The 23233-nt window shown below is 44.8% G+C and overlaps 1 protein-coding gene across 1 annotated transcript in view; it reads right to left on the reverse strand.

The window, feature by feature from the left end:
* NTRK2 (neurotrophic receptor tyrosine kinase 2) overlaps window positions 1–23233 on the reverse strand; it is a 399796-nt gene that overhangs the window by 60295 nt on the left and 316268 nt on the right. The window contains exons 18-19 of the mRNA XM_029203241.1: window positions 21126–21298; window positions 14498–14732 (exon numbers count right to left, since the gene is read on the reverse strand). Of these exons, the coding sequence (XP_029059074.1) occupies window positions 14498–14732; window positions 21126–21298 (408 nt within the window). The remainder of the gene's footprint in view (window positions 1–14497; window positions 14733–21125; window positions 21299–23233) is intronic.

The raw sequence follows: 23233 nt of genomic DNA on the forward strand, positions 1-23233 counted from the left end.
TACGCAGGCCTCTCACTGTGGTGCCCTCTCCCGTTGCGGAGCACAGGCTCCGGACGCGCAGGCTCAGCGGCCATGGCTCACGGGCCCAGCCGCTCCGCGGCATGTGGGATCCTCCCGGACCCGGACACGAATCTGCGTCCCCGGCATCGGCAGGCGGACTCTCAACCACTGCGCCACCAGGGAAGCCCCCGTGTACTTTATTTTACGCATTTAAAGCCTTATTTGGGGAAGGAGTCCCTAGGCTTCATCAGATTGCTAAAGGGCAGAGGCTGTCCTACGTTGTCTAAGTCAAGTTTGCGCTGCAGTGTGTGTAGTTTAGGCCATGATGACTTCCCTTCTATGACATGTGTTTCATGCTCAAGCAAATAGTTATGACTCATCATGGCTGCCAAAGGTAAGCAAGTGATAGTTCTGAACCAACCACAAAGAGACAAAGGAAGTATATCACACAGAATATTAAAACGTGCTTCCTGTGGTAGCAGCTAAAGTTGTCTTTATGGATATGGTAGAAGAAATACAGAGTAAAAATCAACAGCCAGAAAGGATCCGGGAAGTCCTTTGACATTCTCAGAGACCTCATACACATCACTCTAGCCTGGGGGGGTTGCCCAACAGTGTATAAAGAGTGGCTGTAAAACACTTGTGGGATGTATGTCATAAATCCAGGAGGCAAGAATTGAAGGAAAGAGTGATGGCCAGTGTATGTGCCCCAAAGGCAGCACCCTGAGACTATTGCATAAAGATGTGAGACTATGCCCACATTCTTAGGAACCCATCCCAATTTCAGGGATGTTTATCTAAGAGAGCGCTCCTCCAAACAAGGGAGGCGGAGCCCAACATATGCCACAGGATTCCACGTTGTCCCTGTTCACTGATAACAACAAGAAGAATAACTTACATACATATTCTCTGCACCTTCCACGGTGGCTTCATGACAGCGCTAAGTAGCAGGCAGAACAGACTTCTTCACCATTTCACTAAGATGGAAAGTAAGGTCAGAGAGGTGAAGTGAGTTGCTCAAAGCTGCACGCTGCATACGTACTGCAGGTGAGAATGGAGCCAGGTCTGCTTGTTCCATGTTCCTTGGCGTAGTAACCAGATTTGGCATCTGGAAAGAATCCAGATTCCCTCCTTGAGAAGTCAGACTGGCTATATCTGGTTTTATTAAGGTTGTGTGTGGAGCCCTACGTCAAGGACACAGGACAAAAACTCCGGAATTAACTGAGCCCCCATAGCAACTGTTGTCAGGGGCTCTCCTAATCTAAACCAGACAGCCCCCTGACTCCATATTAGATAAAATAATCACCGTGTAGTAACCTTGTAGCATCCTGACCAATCACCTAATGCCATCCTGCCAGCAGGAATTTTCTTTGTCTTGAGGCTATAAAAGTTGGCTAGTAGCCCACAAAGCAGGTCGGCTCTCCCTGGTCTATCAGGAAGTCGGCCCTCTGTATTTGCAGCACCCCTTACTAACTCTGCTCTTTGTTCTCAATAAACTCACTCTTTTCTAAAATACTTTGTGTTTGGAAATTCTTCTTCCAAACTGCGCTTGGGCCATGACATTGTGGTTCTGAAATTTAAAGTATCCCTTTTTCTCCTGCAGACAATAAAGCTTTAGGACACGGTCCTACCCAGTGAGCCAGTGTCCTAGATGGACCTGTTATGACCACTAAGGGCAGAACTCTGAGAATTCACCAGGCAACCTGTCCCTACCTCCCAGAGAGAAGACTAGGGGCAGCTGTGGTTGTGCTGAAGGCACCAGGGAAGTTCAGAGTGGGAAGAACACGGTTTTCTCCTTCCAGAACAGGGGTTCAAATGTCAGCTCTGCCACCTGGATGAGCTATGGCATCTCAGGAAACTGACTTCACCTCTCTGAATATTACTCCCTTCATCAGTATGCTAAAGATGGTTGAGAAGGTTACATGTCAAGCTGAGATATTAAAAAAGGCCAGTAAATGTTAGTCTTCCTTACAAGACCCAACATCAACCCTCTAACACATTAACAGGAGTCTTTTAAGGTCACAATTGTTTCCTACAATGAAGCCTAATGAGTTTTCCAGAAGAAATTCACTACTTGCCTTAAAAGAGCTGGGAAGCATGCAAACACCTGAGGTAGCTGCACACACACACACAGACACACACACACACACACACACACACACATGCTGATATTGGATTTAACTCCCTGTGCAGCTTCACCTTGGAGTAAATTTTCCCTCTGCGCCCTGAAAATTGGGGCATCAATCCCTCTATACCCTCGCAAAAGGTTTCTGTGTTCAAACGAATTCTGAGGCATGAGCCTCAAACCTTCCTCACCCTCCACGGCCGTATCCCCGTCATCAGCAACATGTGAATGAACCAAATTATCTCCAGGGCTGAGGGTGTGGGCCACATCGCCGGGCTCTGCCGTCAAAGGAGCCCAGCGTCATGTTCCACCCCCTTAGGAGATGGCTGATGCTGTCATAGGGCTGTGAGGGAGGAAGCCAGCCTGGAAATGCCATGTAGGGAAGAAACTGTTCCATTTCAGTGTGAGAATTCTAAAATAGCTGCTAATAAAAAGCCTTCATACTGTGACACTTCAATACAGACACCCACAAGGATACCTTGACAAGCTGTTTGATTCCTCACAAGTCTTTTCTTGCTTTTCCTGCACAGGGCCCGAACCATCGCCCACATGGCTATACAACCATGCAGTGACGGAGAAGGCCAGCAGGGGTCTGCCTAGTCTGCGGGGCCAGCCGGGGAGCCCGGGTTCCTTCCTGGAGGGAGCCATCGCTGATCTGATGTTGGCTTGTCCAGGCACCTGTCACAGCAGTTTGAACCTGCTGCTTATTCTGTCTCTCTCTCTCTATCCTCCTGTTGTCTTTGACAATACTTACCCAGACAATGAGTCAAGTTTACCTCCTAGGATGAGAGGGGAGAGTATCAAATAATATTTCATTTACCAATTCGGAAATGCCATGGTTCAATGAATCTAGGCTCTGAAGATAAGGAGAGTAGGATATGACTGTATGATAGTGATTAAAATCCAATGAGTTTTTCCCGCTGGAAGTCCTAAAAAATCCATTAATTACTATAGCACTATCTCCATCAGGAAAACAATGGGTCAAGTTTGAAAGAATTTTTAACAGCACCTATTCTATTTTTGAAGCTTGATAATTAAGATCTTTTATAAAGTTACTATATGAATCTTAGCATAGATGAGACCATGTTAGCTATTTTCTATAAATGCTCCTGAGCAGGACCCATACGATTCTTGTACCTGGCTGTCCATCAGACTCACCTAAGAAGCTTGTTAAAAATATAAATTCCCAATTCTCATCTTCAGTGATGCTGGATCAGTATATCTAAGGTAAGGCCTAGTAATCAATATTTTGAAGAAAGCACTTTGAGCTATTCAGAGGTATGGTCAAGCTTGGGAGCCTATATAGTGGGGAGCACGATAGTACCAGGCAAGGTAACCCTGCTATGCTTCCATTAGCATGAAGAGAATTTGAGAAGTTGTCTCACAGTTGGATATCATAAAGCAACTTTATGTTTGAAAATTCTCTTAGTGGAGTCCAATTTGGAATTCGTTTTTATCTGGTCGGTAGAATTTTTCAGGTTTTATGCCTGTACTAAGTTCTCATGACCACAAATGGAATGACCACCAAGAGAAGCTGCTGCAACTCTGCAGAGGAATCAATCCTGAAGTTTTTTTGTTTGTTTTAAATTTTATTTATTTTTTGGCTGTATTGGGTCTTTGTTGCTGGGTGTGGGCTTTCTCTAGTTGCGGTGAGCGGGGGCTATTCTTTGTTGCAGTGCGCAGGCTTCTCATGGGGGTGGCTTCTCTTGTGGAGCACGGGATCTAGGCAGGCAGGCTTCAGTAGTTGCGGCACATGGGCTCAGTAATTGTGGCTTGCGGGCTTAGTTGCTCCACGGCATATGGATCTTCCTGGGCCAGGGATCTAACCCATGTCCCCTGCATTGGCAGGCAGATTCTTAACCACTGCGCCACCGGGGATGTCTAATCCTGAAGTTTTTAATGTCTTTGTATGTACACAGCATTAGGTGAGGTTGTCGTAACAATCTTTTGTAGTTTTATAATTTTTTTCAAATCTGGACAAATAGACCAAACAGAAATGTGAACTAACTGCTTGAGGACAGAATTCTAAGAAAGTTTTATGGAGAGTTGAGAGATGGAGTCAAATCATACTTGCACTTGTAGCTATTTCCATCCTGAAGACCCACTATGGTGGATAACATCTTTACTTTCAAAGACTTCCAGGGGGAATGGTATATAATCTTCCTCAGACCTTCCTTTTAGGCAATTATCATTATCACTAAGAACCTAGAAAGTGCTCAGCACTGTGTGAGGCATTGTGGAGGTCAAGGTTAGAAGATGCACATTTTGCCCAAGAAGCACTTGTATCAGGTCACCTAGTTTTGATTATAACTTCAGTCATCTGCAATAGTCTTTAAGTTCAAAAACACCTTCATCTGCTATTCTTCCTTTAAGACCCAGGTCAAACCTTATTTCTTCCAGAGAATTTTCCAGATTTCATCCCACATGCCAATAAAAATCAATGTATCTCTACGCTTCATAACTTGTATCATACTGCCTAGCATCAGAGTGATTCACTATGTTTCTTCTCCCCAAGAGATTTGTGGTTTTCTTTAGGGGACAGAACATGTCTCATTCAGAATCTACATATTGAAGACGTACGGCTAAAAAATATATATGCAGTACCATCTTGGACTAATTTAGTCATTTATCCATCCAAGGTGCTCTGTCTCTGACCACAGGACAATGACTGTGGGAAAACGTAAAAAGTGTGGAGCATTATTAATATTCTGCCCACACATCTTTTTCCAAAGCCTTCTTGAACCAGTTCACACTTTGAGCCTGGGGAATCTCTCAGAGGTAGCAGGGAAGCTTAGATAATTTCCTTTTGCTCAATACTCACTGAAGATGGAGACAATCTACTGTCTTACTAAAGTAATAATCTTGTGTAGGCAGGAAAACTTTGATTGTAGAAGAAGTATTATGTAAATGTAAGTTATTTAATTAAAAAGAAAAAAATCCTTCACAGGAAGTAGATGTTCTAAAGATGTGGGAGAACTTGTTTTCTTTACCGCAGTTTGTAAATGGTTCACTGATAGATTTTTTTTAATGACATATTAATCATGAGAAATGGCGACTGTCTTCTACCTTTAGGCAAGGTGGAGTACCAGGGAAAAAATATACCTTCTTATCCGAAACAACCAAAAACCGGCTTAAATATATGTATATGAAACAATTATTTTCAAGACACTAGTTAACAAGGCAATGAGGGATAACGATTCTTGAGAGATGAGAAACAAACATAGTGAGTTCTATGGTTACCAAGCTTAATTCATTGAAAGAGACAGGGGGCTCCAAGTGGAGCCCAGCATGCTCCCTGGATTAAGGAGATGGAGCAGAGAGCCTGGAAAGATCAAGGTGACTAGAATGGAAAAGACAGAATACCAAAGAAGAGAGAGCTGCACACAGAGAAAACTCTGAAGATTTATAGAGTGTGCCCCTCACGTATTCAGCTGAGTATTGATCACTGCACACATGTGAGGACACTATCAATGGCTGGGGAAGACTGTCCAAAAGGATCAGTGCCCAGTGCTCACACAGGACCAGTAATACTGCCAGTTCCCGATGAAGCAGAGTGAAAACCTCATGATTCATGGGGAATTAGGTAGAGTACCTAGTAGATCTTGCCTCAGTAGTGGGGAATTATTAGCTCTAAAGTAGGCACTGGTCTGATACTGCCTAATAAATCTTAACCGCAACACACAAAGCGATCAAACAGCTTCGAGGCAATATAACCACATTCCAGAACAAAGCCCAAAAATATTTTTAGGAAGGCAAAATATCTAGCATCCAACAACACAAAATTCACAATGTCTGGCATCCAATCTAAAGTTACCAGGCATACAAAGCAGCAGGAAAATAAGATCCATGATGAGAAAAATCAATCAATGGAAATTGATCCAGGACTGACACACATGATGGAACTATAGACAAATATACTGAAAACATTTAATATAAATGCATTCCACATGTTTAAAAAGTTAACTAGAAGACTAGAAAGTATAAGAAAGGGCCCATATTGAACTTGTAGGAATGAAAACTTGAATATGTGAGATGAAAAATATATTGGATGGGAATAGTGGAAAATTAGACACGGCAGAAGAAAAAAAGTTATGGAAGTTGAAGACAGAGTAATAGAAACTATCCAAAATGAAACATAAAGAAAAGAGAATCTGAAAATATGAAAAGAGCTCAGTGGGCAATGAGACAATTTTAAGTAGTTTAATAAAAGTGAAATTGGAGTCCCTAGCAGGTAAGTAGGGAGAACAGAAGAAATATCTGAACAAATAATGGTCAGAAAATTTCAAATTGATGAAAACTATAAGCCCACAAATCCAAGAAAGCCAATGAACCCAAGAGAAAATCTTAAAAGCGGCTTGAGAAAAAAGAAACATTACATACAGAGGAGTAACAATCTCCTACTGAAAAGCGCCAGCACTTTTGTATTTTTAGCACTGATTATGTGCCACTTCAATTTATTGTCCTCAACAAGCTTTAAAGGCAGGAGCTCATTGAGAATAAAGAAACAGAGACCATGATGGCACATCAGGTGAGTATGGCATGGTTTTCTTTGCTCTTCCCAAACCCATTCACCCATTCACTTTCAGTTCCTTTTTACCTATAGTAGAACCATAGTTTGTCTAGGTCTTCAGAAAGCCACTGATCTCTGCAAGTGTATTCAGTCCTTAGTCTTGGCCTACGTGTGGCCAGTGAAATATAAGAAGGAGTCTTTGCAGAGGAGATGTTCTGGGAAAGATTTACTTCCTGATGAAAGGAAGGCATGCAGGTAGAAACTATCTTTTCTCTGCAGCCATCTTGCCCCCTTCCTCCTCCAATTGCATGTTTGACATGTTTGGAGTTGCTGCACCCATCTTTCAGCCATGAGGAAAAGACCAAGAAAATGCCGAGTGCCAAAAAATTGCTCTGACATTGAAAAGCTTCTGAACCAATCAGAAACTGCCTACCTGTGAACTTCTTGTCATGCAAACAAAAGCAACTCCCTATCTGCTTAGGCCATTGCTAGTAGCTAAGTGCTAAATTCATTCTTAACGGATAGAATCATAAAGTTAGAAGAGAGAAATTGGAGATTCAAACCTTTGCCTTTAGGACCGCAGTCTGATGCTCTTTCCTTTATACTCCAGCTAACTCTTTGTTGTCAGCTTCCTTTTTTAAGGAGCTCTGGTCTCAGTGATGCAAAGATATGGAATGTCACAGACATGAGACAGCTGAGGCCTGACTGCTTCAAAAATGGGTAAAAATGGGAGAAAGTACCTGCTGAGGATACCTCTCAGTACTCTGAGGAATAAGAATCCTTCTGGCCCAACCAATTCAATAGGCTATAGCCTACCTTCCTTTCCAGCATACCTGAAAACACACTTAATTTCTGTATGTAGTACTTCCATGTACAAAGTGGATGGACTTTTGATTTCAAGAAGAAGAGACTCAGAAGACTGAAAAAACAAGAGGATTTATGCCATCTCCCACTAACAGACTTTACTAGTTAGGAAATGGATGAAACCAGGCCCCTGGACAAAGGATCTCCAGGCCAGCTCTTTTGCGCAGGCTTTGGCCGCTTTCCATAGCCCTTCTTAAAAGGCCACAAGTCCCAGTAATAGATTAAAGGCTCTGAGGCGTTCTGCAGAAAGGAAATTATTCTTACCTTAGTGACCATGGATCTCTTTTACTGGTGAACAGCCTCTGACAGCTCATGGTTCCAGTTTGAGAGAGGCTGCTCTAGGCCAAGCAAATATATACAGCAGTGGAGATGTGGGGATCTGTTGGGCGGATCTATTTTCATAAGCTTCCAGAATGCAATCTGACATGTCACTTTCTGGCATAAAAATTCTCAGTGGCTTCCCACTGACAAAAGGACCAAGTCCAAAGTCTTTGGCATGGCGAACAAGCCCCCGTGAAATCTGATAATAGCCTAAATAGCCTACTTTTTTAGCCTCAGAGGCATGCAAAGGAGTCCCATTCCCTGGCCACGCTTCGCAATGTTTACATTGCCATCTCTTGTCCTATGCTACCTCCTATGCCAAGAATTCCACCCCTCCCCTCCTGGCCCACAGCCTTCTTGCCTCTAGAGCAATTTTGGGTTCATATCTTAAATACCAGCTCAAATGTCATGTCTCTGTGAACCCTACTCTGGTTTCCCAGTGTAGGCTGGTGGCTTTCTCTTTAGGGTTCCCAGTACATATTTCTATTACAGCATTCATCACATTATCACATGTCTAAAACATCCTCCTTTATTATTTAGTACAGTATCTAACACATAGCAGTTGCTTCATTAATGTGTGTTGAATGAATGAATGAATACTCACCCACCCTGTTGCAACTCCGAAGCATATGTGAAAGGTTCATAGGGCGGCTTGAATACAAATTAAGCCAATTTAGAATCTTGAAACAATTTATGCCAATCAGCTTTTATATAGAATTAGTCTGAACTCAGTGTTCTGATTTCTCTCCAACAGACAGGTTCCTCTGAACTGTGCTCTCTCTAACTGTTGTACAAGGCATAAATTGAAGATGATTTCAAAGAATAAACAAACTCTTACATTTCTGGGGCCACTTTAATCAAAAGAACCCAACCAGAAAGGTCTATAATTGTTCATGTCAAAGTTAAGAGTCATTGTGTGAGTATCTATTAAGGAGGAAAATAAGGAAATGGTATCTGCAGAAGAGAGTTAATGACATAGAGGCATTCATTCTTCTTTCAGGAAGGGATTGTGTTGCCTCTTAAAATGAACGCCATGCCTGGCTTTATGGGTTCTAGGCAAAGTATATCAGAGGAAGTTTTTCTACTATAGTATTAATGTAAATAAGTTTAAGCTCTGAGTTTTCTACTGAAAATAAATTGTCTGAGATAAGGATGTCCCTATATCTCTGGCTTTACTTCCCGAAGACAGCACTCCTAGACTCACAGACAGGGTATCTGCAAATCTGAGTATCTTCTGTATTCATCAACAGGGCTAAAAAGATATGCTCGTCAAGGCTTTTCCTTATGTGTGTCCTGTTCAGCGTACATAGTATGTGCCCTGCACTCTTACAGTTTGCACAGATACAAAGATATATTAGACTTGTCCTCTCCCTGCTCTCATATCACTGAGAAGACATGCACATGAACAGGTTTCCATGATGCAACATGCTCTATGCTGTAATGCTTATTTATATGAAGTATTGAGGGATCACATATTTGTGAGCCATTACTCTGTGTGGAGAAAGTCAGGGAGGAGGTGGATCTGGAATTGGTAGATGCCATGCTGGTCCTCATAGAGGGAATGACCTGGACATTTTACACAACACACTAAAAACATCTGTGGAATGAGCTGAGATCTATCTATCTGTCTATCTATCTATCTATCTATCTATCTATCTATCTATCCATCCATCCATCCATCCATCTGTCCACCTACCTACCTATCTAGAAATGTTCACATTACATACAAATATTTCTTTTAAAATAAACACATTTTTTCAAAGACCAAGGTATGAAAGTTCATCCTTGATTATTTCCTATGTGCTTGTCCAGTTCTTAAATTACCTAAGCCTTCTTCTCTCCTCTATGGTTCAGGACTTTATTTTCCAGTTTATTACCCCTCTTCCTTCAGGGTGGGCAGATTAAGGGACAACGTACTGAAGTTCAAAACAGTTCTTTTCCTACACGTTACATCAGCTTATTTTAAGAAAAACCATCGTCTTTTCTCTCTGCTGTTCATAAACTGTATTGAGCACTTGAAGATGATTTCTAGACTTGTTTATATCATTTTAACACTTTAGGATTCTGACCATGGCCTTGCTTAGCCAAGCTATATTTATTTGCTTCTTTTAATCTCCACCATTAATCAATTTGCCAATTCTGCATCCTTCTCTTTACTTCTTAAGTGAAAGATGGATTAAAGGATAGGATTTCTTACCCCCTGCCACCATAAAACTAAAGCCCAAAGGGGTAAAAGACTTAAAAGCGAGGATTTCAGATGTTTGGGGCTCCTCTACTCGCCAACGGTCACATTCATTTTAAATGCATGTTGAAGCCAAATTGTGGAAAATACCAAAGTGCACATTAAAAAAATTCAGTGGATACACTGTGGCATAGTAATGACCAAGTAGAGTGAGATCCTAGGTCTCTGACAGGAATCTGGTTCAGATGCTTCCTAAATGCCAGGCTTTGCCAGTGGAGGGAAGGAATAAAAATGAAATGAAAGACTGGTACTGCAGAGCTGCTAATTAAAATAATTCAGAGAACATAAATGCTAGAGTAATTTTGGACCTGCCATATCAGGCTGGTTTCAATGCAAATGTAGTGTTCCGATTTCTTCCTTCTTTGGGAAGATATAATTAGCTCAGCTGCAACAGGGTGGAAGCCTCGAGGCAGCCGTTTCCTGGTGCTGCCAGCTCCCCCATGATGGAGAAACAGCTGCCACCCGCCCCTCCTGCCATGGATCGCACAGAGCTGGGGCCACCCTGCAAGGCTGCTCACAAGCCACATGAACAGAGGCTCAGGCTGCCATTGGGACCGGTTCTTGCTTAAAGATGAGGGACATGTTACTCCTTAATAATCCAGTTGACTCTAGGCCCAATCGCCATCCTTCCATATAAGATAGCCTTGGTGAACTCAAAAATCCTCCTTCATTACTGTGGCAGGAAGGATACTTAACACTGGTGATGACGGCCCACATTGGCCACAGCAGCTCCCCACCTTGGAGTGTGCAGGCTTTTGGAGAAGCTAGGAACAAAGCAATGAAGAAAATGTGCCCACAAATGAGAAACCAGAGCTGTAAGGAGAACACATTCCCCAGCTGACGTGGCAGAGAAGATGAAGAGACACTATGATGGGGACAGGCTCAATGCTAAGCTTATGGATGATCCAACAGGTGGGTAACTCATGTGAAAGCAAGAGTGTCCTGGGAAATAGCCACTGCATGATGTACTCAACTCACCGGCAGAAACAGAGCACCAGCTTCTACTTGTCGATTTGACAAACTCAAGAGAATGGACTCTACTGACAGACTTTTGATATTTAAATAAGCAATAATATTCTACAAATGAGTTCTATGACAATAAATACTTTCATGGAACCAAAAAGTGTACCACCATTTTGAAATTTTAGAGAAGGCAAAATAGAATGCATAATTTCTTAGTTGTCCTAAGCTACCATCAAATTGTCAGGTTCTTACACCCATCATCCACTTTCCTACCGTCTCCCACCCAGGCCCACCTATCATAGAGGCCAACAAAAGGCTGCTTTCTTCTCCTCCTTCTCAATGGGAACAACAAACAACCAAGCAAACATACAAACCCTGCAGATGCCACTGAGTAATGACCATGGTGGGGGGATTAAATCAATGCGGCATCTGAAGAACATTTCTTAATGACTGGGATAGTTCCATGAAGACCATTTAATAAATAAAGGAACTGGGAATCATTGTTTCCTCCAATCAGTTCAGAAGGAAATACTTCAGGAAAATGTCACTTAAGTGGAGGATTTTCTTTTCAACAAATCAGAATATATGGTAGATGACAAATGACAGTGTTTTTATAATGCATAAATGACCAAGGCTAACTTCTCATGTCTATAACGATGGTCACTGTTTTGTTAGTATTTTTTAGGCTTTTTTATTGAGATACAATTCATATACCATAATATTTACCCTTTTAAAGTATACATTCAATGGTTTTAAGTATATTTACACATACACTAAACAGTCATCACACTATAGAATTCTAGAACATTTTCATCATCCCCAAAAGAAACTCCATATCCAGTCACTCCTCGTTCCCCATTGCCCCTCAGCTCCTGGCAACCACTAATCTATTTTCTGTCTGTATGGATTTGCCTATTCTGGACATTCCATATAAATGGAAGCATGTAGAATGTGACCTTTTGCGCTTGGCTTTCTGCACTCACCATAGTGTTTTCAAGGTTCATCCACATTGTAGCATGAATAAGTACTTCATTCCTTTTAATTAATGAATAATAGCCCATCATATGGATGACCACATTTTATCTGTTCACCAGTTAATGGACACTGAAATTGTTTCCACTTTTGAGCTACAATGAATAATACCGCTATTTCGTTTGTGTACAAGTTTGTGTGCGTGTGTGTGTGTGTGTGTGTGAACATATGATTTCAATTCTCTTGGGTATATACCTAGGGGTAGAATTGCTGGATTATATGGTGACTCTGTGTTGAACATTTTGAAGAACTGCCAAACTATTTCCAAAACAGCTGCACCATTTTACATTCCCGCCAGCACTTTATAAGGGTTCCAATTTCTCCACATCCCCGTTAACACTTCTTATTGTCTGTTTTGCCAAGTGGATGTGAAATGGTACCTCACTGTGGTTTTGATTTACATTTCCCTAATGACTAATGATGTTGAGCATCATTTTATGTACTTATTGGCCATTTGTACATTTTCTCTGGGGACACCAAAAGAAACTTAAACCCTTTGTCTATTTTCTGATTGGGTAATTTATCTTCATATCATTGAGCTTTTCAGTCTTCTTCCTCTGAATTATTTTTCTAGAGATTGTAGAAAAGGACACTGAGTTCTACTTAGTTCAGTCCCGGTTTTGAGAATGAAGCATAACTTTATCGATTTGGATAATGATAAGGCTGAAAATATTTATCGAGCACTTATTTTGTGCCAGGCACTCTGAAACCTTTATTAACTTACTGTGAAAGGGAGAGCTATTGCTTGGGCCACATGTTTCTTCCTCGGATGCTCATCAAGATCAGCACTTAAGGAAGAACTCATGTGTTCCTTTGTCTCCTGAGACCGGGAAACGCCCCTATCCCCACTTCCTGCCAAGGGAGCAGAGCTAACGGAGAAGATGCATCCATTGGCAGGTAACCTCCCGCCATGTTTTAGCTATCTGGAATAAACTGGTCAGTCATTGCTAGACTCAGGACAGGTGCTTTGCAACTCTGTTTTGAACACCTGAAGTTAAGACTGCCCATGTTTCCTGCAAATACACCCAAGAAAATCCTTTACGATTTGGTCTCCATCCTTTCTTGCTGTATAAAACGTGGACAGTGCTCATCAAGGTGACAAAGGAAGAAACCCCACATATCAATCTATAGAAGAATACGCAGCAAGGCAATGGATTCATTGTCTTAGACTAATTGTAGGAAAGTCAGCACGGCTAAAGGGCAGAGGCACTGGAGGTGAGGGAGGCTGCAGGGAGGAGTGCAGGAGACAAACTGAGAAGGCTCCTCCTCAAGCATAAATCATAAAGGGCAGAGCAAAGGTGAGCACAGGCATTTTCTTCACCAGCCCTAACCTAGTATAAAAGTTAGTGGAGTTCTGAGTTTTATCCTCTTAGGTAATATATTTCTAGAACATTTATTTCTTTTTCTTCCTACATCCCTCTCCCTTTAAAAATCAAGCAAAACAACAAGAAAACAAAATTGGTGGTTTGAGGTGGTAGAGCACAACCCAAATCTTCAATATCATGACTTCCCGGTTTCCAGAAATAAACCTTTTCTTTCATACCCAAGTTCTGAGATGTCAGTTAACAAATCTAACATACCAAGGATGCCAACTCCAGGTAATCAGTGGATTTGAATTATTGTCTATAACTCTAGCTGTTAGTGTTTCAAATGGTGGAACCCCAGGCAGACTCGGTAGGACAGAACCTCTTACCAAGATGGCCACCAGCCAATCCACTTTCAGCCAAGATGGTTCTGAGTAGGAACTTCCAGGGTCTTAGTGTACTTTCATTTATGTGAACCAGTTCACCTTAGATCAAGCCTCAAGCAAAGGCTCCTGGCATAGTTTCACAGAATCAAATCCAAACCTCAAAATCCTTTAACCTCATGGCCTCCTGGAATTTTTCCAAGGGTTCCCCTGGCAGAACTCTCATGTTGAGAACTTTCCTCTTGGAGATCTCACACACAGCTCTGGAGAGCCATGGAAAGAGCAGGATGGTGTTGTGGGCTGAGCTGTGTCTCCCCCAAAATTATATGTAGGAGGCTTAGCTCCTAGAATCCCAGAACACAGCTGTATTTGGAGATAGGGCCTTTAAGGAGGTGATTAAGCTAAAATGAGGCCGTTAGGGTGGGCTCTAATCCAGTCTGACTGGTGTCCTTATAAGAAGAGGAAAGTTAGACACACAGAGAGACCCCAGGGATGCCCGTGCACAGAGAAAAGGCCATGTGAGGGTGTACATAGTGAGAAGGCACTGTCTATAAGTCGAGGAGAGAAGCCTTAGAAGAAACCAACACTGCCGTCACCTTGATCTTGGACTTCTAGCCTGTGAGAAAATCAATTTCTGTTGTGTAAGCCGCTTAGCCTGTGGTATTCTGTTGTGGCAGCCCTAGCAAACTAATACAACGAGGGGGCCCCAGGGGAGGATGGCCCTGGGGTCTCTTTTTCGGTACAGCCACTCACCCTGTAGTAGTCAGTGCTGTACACGTCCCGGGACATGCCGAAGTCCCCGATTTTCACCAAGAGGTTTTCGCCCACCAGGCAGTTTCGGGTGGCCAGGTCTCGGTGCACGAAGTGCTGGGACGCCAGGTAGACCATGCCCGCAGCGATCTGCTGGGCGATGTGCAGCATCTGTGACTGCGTCAGCTCCGTCGGCGGGTTGCCCTCGGCCATCAGCACGGCATCAGGTCCGTGCGCCCTGGGGAGAACACAGAAGGCCTTGCTGGAGCCTCAGCTCTTTGCCTTGAGGGGCCCTTTGCCCCACATCAGCTGCGGGTGTGGAAAGATGCTGCCTGACTTAGCGAAAGAGGAGGGAAGGATGCTTCACCCACAGTTTTACCTCTAAAGCCTCTAGAGCACCTAGGCTTTATTTCCCAGAAAGTCTAGCATTTCCAGGGCCAGGTGGGCCTGAACAGTGCCCCCCTCGACACACAGACAGGTTCACATTTTAGGGTTCTGGAACTATGCTGGGATCAGGCACTGGCTAGATCCCAAGACCCTGAAAAGCAGTGGGTGGACGAGGCAAAAAACAAGCAAACAAAAAAACCCAAATCAAAATAAAACACTGGGGGAAGAGTTTGGCTCTCCTGGAGTGAGGGGTCACTGCACCCTAGCAGGAGCTCCAGCTCTGTCCTCCCAGCCACATGCTGCAGCAGAGGGCCCTCACTCCCTCCAGAGTGCAGCTCTGCTCTCCCCTATTCCACCTGCCCTGTGGCCCAACATGGCTTCAAGCTGCCCATGTTCTCCCCAAGCCCAACTCAGCAGAATCCCAGGGCATCCTCATCCCGGACATTCATTCCCAGTGAAAAATACCATCTCCTTCGGCCCACCCCTAGCCCTGACCTCCAGCTCAACACATGTCCTGGGCACCACATAGGAGAGCCTTTTGAATCACAACACATTTATTCTTTTACTGGGGCAAGTCTTATTCCCCACACTATGGCGGGGCCAGGGGGGAGCTGTGAAGTACGGTGTCTTATACCTTCTTTATCTTCTGTCATACACACCCAGGCTTTTCCCAGCTATGTGACAACTTAAGGCACCTTTTTTTTTTTTTTTTTTTTTTTGCGGTATGCGGGCCTCTCACTGCTGTGGCCTCTCCCGTTGCGGAGCACAGGCTCCGGACGCGCAGGCTCAGTGGCCATGGCTCACGGGCCCAGCCGCTCCACGGCATGTGGGATCTTCCCGGACCGGGGCACGAACCCGTGTCCCCTGCGTCGACAGGCGGACTCTCAACCACTGCGCCACCAGGGAAGCCCGACTTAAGGCATCTTAACACTGGCATGTGCTTCAGGGAGGGGAGGGTCCCGGTCTTAGGACGCTATCATGAACCGCTCCCACCCCCCTTTCCGCATTCCCCACCCCGGAACCCTGCTGAGCTGACTGGAGCCACTGCCCCTGAGGGCCGGAGGGGTGCTGCAGGGCAAGGAGTAAATGTGTCCTTTGCTGCTGGACGTGCCAGGGCGGGAGTCAAAGGTCTTCTGTCTCCCAAAGGGAAACAAGGGAGGAGATCTCCTTCAGGACAGTTGGAAGCACTTAAAACAAACATAGAGGATTCTAAATGTTAGAATTTAAAGTGGGTGACCCCACCTATGGGGGTCCAGAGCTATATGAGCATTTGAAAATAAGAGAGCCAGAATTACCCAAGAACATCCAGCTCGTTTTGCCCCGCCTCCAACCCACCAGCCCCATAGACCCTCCCGTCATGGCTCCAGCCACAGTGGTTCCCAAAACATGCTGTCACCAGATCAGTCATTCTTGCATTTTCAGAGAACAAGCACTGGACAAGGAGGTGAGGAGTTTCCCAGTCCTCGCGGTGTCCAGCCCCATGATCTGGGGAAGACTTTTAATTTGTCCAGTCTGTAATTTCTCCATTAGGCAAAAATCCATAGGGGTATTATGTTGGGTGATCATTTAGGTTCCTTTTATCTCTGAATATCTGGATTTAGCCATTCCTGTTTCTGTACAAGGCAAGTCCTGACACATTTATTTCACCTCCATTCAAACTACAGCCCCGACTGCCAATGGTCACACGGAGGAGAATACGGGAAAAGCTTCGGGCTCTCTCCAGCTCAGAATCTCCCTCTGGAGTAAGAAGTCTTACACTGCAGCGGCCAAGGCTCTGGGTTATCAGAACTGAATGTGGTCTCCTTCTAACATGCTAGCTGTGAGCTCAGGTAGGCTACAGAACGTCTCTGGGCCTGTTTCCTCATTCTGTAAAGTGGAGACACTGACTACACCTTCCTAATAATCTGACACTGACAGGGGACACTTGAGACTCTGCTTGTATGGTGCTTTGTAGACTTTCATTGGAAAGCTGGAGAGAAAGGCTTTGCAAACAAAGTTTTCTTTAAAAAAAGAAATGGATGGTGATACGAAAACACAAGTCACCATCCGTGCATTTCTTTTTGTGGTTGGCCTGTGATGGGGCTCTCAGGGTCGGCCCCGCCCACCTCACTAAAGGTCGCTGAAGCCCAACCCTTCCTAGCACTGAAGGGGCAGGGGAAAGTGACAGTGTTTTCACTCATCATAGGAGACACCAGGAAAAGGACCTAGGGATGCACATAAATTATGGGAAATCCTGAAACACCCAGAGAATATAAGCCAGGATGAAATCTTCATAGATTTAGTTCAAAGAGTGAAATAAATTGTTGATTTTTCACAGCCTTATTTCAGCTCCAGAAATCCAGACTCCTCTAAGAATCTGTCTATTGCAAAGACTCCAGGAAAGAGGAAACGTTAGAGGCCAAGCACAAAAGGCCACCTCTGTGCAAAGCCCCCATCTGCCAGCTTTCCACTCTGCGGCACCGGAGAGCTGGTGCCCTCCAGGGCCCTCTGCACTCCACCTCCTTCCCTGTGGGTTGGGGCAGGCTCCTGCATTTTTAACCAGCCGTTGCTCCTGCTTGCTTCTGGGTATTTGAACAAGGCTCATTTTAATAGAAGAAGCCTTTGAATGCTTTGCTTGGGCAGAAAGTCCTGCTGTAAAAAAAGGGCAGGCAAGTCTTCTAAAAAAGTTAAGAGGAGTATAAACAATGTTGCTTTGCTTCACTTTGCTTCACTCCACAGGTTACCCCTCAGCTCTTGGAAATAAAAACGTATTTCACCTCTTCCAGGAGAACACACCGTAAGAGGGGAAAGCACCACCGGTGCCCTGGCTCGGGGAGCAGGTAGTAGGTTCAGCGGGATTCTGACGAGGGAGGCTGCCCACCCTGCCTTGTTGGGCCTGTTGCCTCCCAATGAGGGGGACGGCAGCACTTAGCCACACTCCTCTGGCTCCAGAATTCTACAGGACACTGCTTTCCTTCTGGTCTTTTAATGGCCTTCAAGAGGAAGTACTGACATGGTTAAGACTATGGGTTTTGCAGCCCTGGCTATGGGTTTGAATCTCAACTCTGTCACTTACTAACTGCTTGACTCACTTTCTTCAACTGTAATATGGGAATGATGGTAATAATAGCTTACTATGTTGATACATTCAAAGCATTTACAATGCTTAGAAAGGCTCAATAAATAAATAGCTTGCCACGCAGCTTGCAGGACCTTAGTTCCCTGACCAGGGATCAAACCTGGCCCCGGCAGTGAAAGTGCTGAATCCTACCTAACTACTGGACCACCAGGGAATTCCTGATAAATAGCTGTTATTTCTTGGAAAAAAAAAAGCTGTCTCTATCTTCCCCTCATTGGAAGGGAATTCAGGAGAATTCTAAGGGGAAACATTGTCATCTCCTTGAAAGCAAGGACAATGTTTGACTGCTCATCTCCCAGTCAACCTAGCATAGGGCCTGGTCATGTTGGTTCTCAATGTATGGCTTTTGGATGAATAAAAAGGGTGGGAGGGTAATTGTAGACAGCTGTCTTTATAGGGCAGTTCCAATGACATTTGGGGACACATTCATGGCAGTGTAAGGGCTGGGTTCCCTTCCAGAAGGAGAGGACAGACTAGTTCACAGCACATCCTTGGACCTGAGAACCTGATTCTTGGCATGGAAAAGCTCTTGTTCCCAGAGTTCAGCAGATTCTGAAATGGAGCACAGGAGGTTTTCAGCAGTTCCATGCCCTGTGCAAGCTGCCAAGGGAGAATTAGGTGCCTGCTCCTTCTGGAAGGCAGGAAGGAGAGCAAGGGATGGAACTGAAAGAATCAACACACACACACACACACACACACACACACACACACACATAGAGTCTGAGCTCACAGAGGCATTTAATTGCATCCAGGTGAGTACATTTGAATTTATTATGCTACAGTTTTTGGAAAGTACCATTTTAAGTTAGGGACATATCCTAAAACATGGGAACAAAGGAAATTAGCTCTATAAGCAGCAGACCTCAACCAAATTCAGCTTCTTTTCTTCCTTTCCCATTAGATCTGTCAAGATAATGTGCAAAAGCTCCCATCATCCTCTCCCCTATCACCCGTGCACATGTATTCACGAGGCTAGGGATGGTCAAAATGATCCAGATTGTACAAACCATGGGATGACATTTCTAAACACAGCAGTACTCTCTTACCCTTCCACTGTTGTCTCAGCAATTGACTTATTCCTTAAACTGTACAGTTCCTGAACCTTCCAGGGGCTGCATGAAGCTACTGGTGCCGATTTCTGTGGAAAGCTCTCTTCAGTGCCCGTAGAAGCTAGAGGAGGACAGAGCAGTCTAGGTGCTGCTGTAACGCAAAAGGCATCACTTCCCCGGGATTACGGATGCCTCAGCCAAAATAAAGAGGAAAATGTGTCAGAGAAGAAGGGTTGTGGGGACAACATCTATTGATTACCTGCCATCACAAGAGTCCTGACACTAGGTCTTGAAATGGGTGTTATCACACCCATTTTACAGGTGAGGAAACTGAGGCCAGTGAGGAACATCTTTCTTATTTCTCCTAAATTATACTAATCTTTCAAAGATTAGTTATATTTTAAAGAAAACAGTGTGCTAGAGCCAGATGTGACTTTAAGAGTATCTAACTCAGACCCACCTGAGAGTTCTGGTGGCTGAGGTGCTGTGGCTGGGGACCCACCCAAGGGACCCAAGCATCTGATGCTGAGTAGGAGGGAGAACCCGGGTCTCGCAGCCCTCACTACTGGGACCTCTTACTCTTTCCCTTGTTCGAGATCATAAATGTGCGGCTTCCATCGTGCCTCTGCTTAATGCAAATGAAAGCATCGCTTGTTCTCCTTCACCAAGGAGGGTCTGGATCAGCACATTTCTTCTCTCCCCTGGTAGATACAGGATGAGAACACTCACTATGGGCTCCGGCAGGGTGACCACCAGCTTCCTCTGTCTCTCTCATCAAACTCAGCTCTCCTTTTGATTTCTCTCAGCTGGTGTGTAACTAGAAATCACTACTAGCAGAATTCAAGCTTCTGCTTGTTGAAAACTTCCTACTTGCTCCTATGCTAGAGCTTTCTATTTATTCTAATTCAGCCCTCCTGCCTACCCTGCTGGCTCAATATTATCATCACAACAGCTAAGAGACTTGCCCAAGGTCATTCAGCTAGTAAATGCCAGAGCTGAGATTCAACTCCAGCTGAGCATGCTGCCCGGATCATTACTATCTCCTCGAGAGACGCTGCCCTGCGATCCCTTTTACTTTGCACCCTTGTCCTCACTGTTTCAAAGCAGCGCCGCCCACCCGCGCACCCCACCCCCGGTTATGCACACTCGAAACCGTCTCTCACTTGCTCTATCCCGAGGCCCCTCGCGGGCCCCCGCACCCATCACCCCAAGGAAGGGACTTCCTGAGAACCCACTGCTGAACCAAAACCCAATTAGGCCCATGCTAGAAATCCAAGTTACAACGCTATTTAACAACCCAACGACTCCCTTTTATCCTCGACATTTTCTCTTTCCTCGCTTTGCTGCCTTCCAGTTTTCCCCGCTGGTCACAAAACCTCTCGTGTCGAAGCTGACCATCTTTTTCTGACCTCTGGGACTCAGTAAGGGCCCCAATCCTCAGTCTTCAATGGTTCTGTCCAATGTCGTTTTACCTCCTTCCTCCTAGATGTTTTGCTCTTTTGATTCTGTTCTTTGCACTCGATCCTCTGACCGACTGACTTCCTGGTTCTTCTTTCTGTCCTCAGAGTAAAGTCCAAATGCTCACCTTTCCAGCCATGACCCCTCCTACCCCCTTTTCCACCTCCCCTTGCCCTGGTTTCTTGTGTTGTTTGGCATCTCCAGACTCTCCACTCTCACCAGACCAGACCTTTCCCTGTGACACCTGGGTGCCTGAACTCTTGCTGTTCCCTTCGCCCCAATAACATTCTTCCCTTATCCACCTGGCAAACTCCTACAGAGCCTAAGGCCCATCTCAAGTGCACATGTCATGTACCATTTAATGAAGCAACGCTCAGTAAACACAGGTGAAACGGAGTGGAATCATTAGTATCACATTATGTAGAGTTTGTTGATTCAGGAAAAGGAGCAATGCAGTGGCCTCAGGTTCTTTCTCTGTAGTAGGCATTGATGATGTCACCAGGACAGGCTGTTCCAGAGAAAGGTCCAAGGGCCCCTTGGTCCTTCCCAGGAAGCCCCTCTCCTCACTCCCAGGCTGTCTGGAGCCCACCTCCCACGTGGCCCCCGGTGCCCCCCATACCTGAGGAACTTGTTGAGGTCCCCGTGCTTCATGTACTCAAAGACCATGATGAGTGGGTCACCCTCCACGCAGACGCCATAGAACTTGACGATGTGTTCGTGCTGGAGGTTGGTCAGCAGCTCAGCCTCGCGGTGGAAGTCCTTGCGTGCATTGTCGCTGGCATCCTTCAGCGTCTGGGGACCAGGGGCAGAGGGGAGAAAACCAACACAGCTTAGACTGAGGGCGTGAGAGGGAAGCTGCGTTGAGAGGAATTCCTTTAGGGGGCTTTGAGGTTCCTGGATGGGAAGGACATTCATCTCATGTATCACCCAAAAGATTGAAAAACTAGCCTAATTCCTGAGGAAATAATGTTTGTATGAATAACTGAGGAAAAGTTCCTTCTGGGTACGCAAAGGTTTAGTTTATGAAGGATTTACATAGATGTTCTTTCATTAAGTGACAGACATGAACTTTTTACAAGATATTGAATATAGTTCCCTGTGCTATACAGTAGGTCCTTGTTTATCTATTTTATATATAGTAGTGTGTATCTGTTATCTGTTAAACCCAAGTTCCCAATTTATCCATCCCCCCCCCTTTCCTGTTTGGTAACCATAAGTTTGTTTTCTATGTCTGTGAGTCTATTTCTGTTTTGTAAATAAGTTCATTTGTATCATTTTTTAGACTCCACAAATATTTGTCTTTCTCTGTCTGACTTCACTTAGTATGATAATCTCTAGGTCCATCCATATTGCTGCGAATGGCATTACTTCGTCCTTTTAAAGGGCTGAGTAATATTCCATTGTACATACGTACCACATCTTCTTTACCCATTCATCTGTCAGTGGACATTTAGGTTGCTTCCATGTCTTGGTTATTGTAAATAGTGCTGCTGTGAACATTGGAGTGCATGTGTCTTTTAGAATTAGAGTTTTCTTCTTTTCCAGATATATGCCTAGGAGTGGGATTGCAGGGTCATACGGTAAATCTATTTTTCGTTTTTTAAGGAACCTCCATACTGTTCTCCATAACGGCTGTACCAGTTTACATTCCCACCAACAATGTGAAGGGTTCCCTTTTCTCCACATCCTCTCCAGCATTTATTATGCGTAGACTTCCTGATGATGGCCATTCTGATGGGTGCAAGGTGCAGACATTAACTTTTTATCACCTTCATCCTTTTTAACCCTGGTCCCAATTACTACCTCGGACATCTCTCCCATTTGGGGGCTGGTTGTACTTTCTAGGCTGCTCTGCACACCTCGCCTCTGCTCATATAACCTTTGTAAAGCTTTATATTATGGAAATATTCAGTAGAGAGAAGATCATAATGACCCCTCATGTACCCATCTTCCAGCTTCAACAATGATCACTTTGCCAGTCTTTATTATGTAAGCTCTCCAAAAAGCCTTCCCCAACGTGTGCCCACACACACTGCTGGCTCAGGAAACACCCTTGCCAGTGAGCTCAAGAAGGCCAGTCATGCTGCCACAAAGACAATGCCCAGGAGCATGCCAGGTGGCCTCTGGTGCCTCTAGTTCTCTGCTCACCCACCACGGTGTCACAGCAGGGCACAGCTGGCATTTGTGGGTGCCACGCACACATGCGGAGCTCCTGTCCTGTGTCAGTCACTGACCAGAGCTGCGGTGGCATCAAGAAGACAATGACCCAGACAGGGGCCTCAGACATTCATGAGCAAATAGGGTGATACATCACAATGATAATTCAAGCTCCAAACACAATGCCTGAATGAACTGGCTCCGCTGCATCTCTGTACAGCTTGATCTCTTGACATGCCTGTCTTGAAACTTATACTTCCACCTTATGAAATGTCTGCAGCTGCCCAAATGACACGGGCCATGCCCCCCTGCCCCTGCCCGTGTTCATCGCTCTGCCTGGGATGCTGACTTGGTCAGGGTCACTGGTGTTGGAGGTTGAATAGTGCCCCGCCCCAAAGGTATCCACATCCTAATCCCTGTAACTTATGAATGTTACCTTACATGGCAAAAGGGACTTTTTTTTTTTTTTTTTTTTGCGGTACGCGGGCCTCTCACTGTTGTGGCCTCTCCCGTTGCGGAGCTCAGGCTCTGGACGCGCAGGCTCAGCGACCATGGCTCACGGGCCTAGCC

Source organism: Monodon monoceros, unplaced genomic scaffold, assembly GCF_005190385.1.
Source record: "Monodon monoceros isolate NGI ecotype Baffin Bay Population unplaced genomic scaffold, NGI_Narwhal_1 Super_Scaffold_5, whole genome shotgun sequence".
Lineage (NCBI taxonomy): Eukaryota > Metazoa > Chordata > Mammalia > Artiodactyla > Monodontidae > Monodon > Monodon monoceros.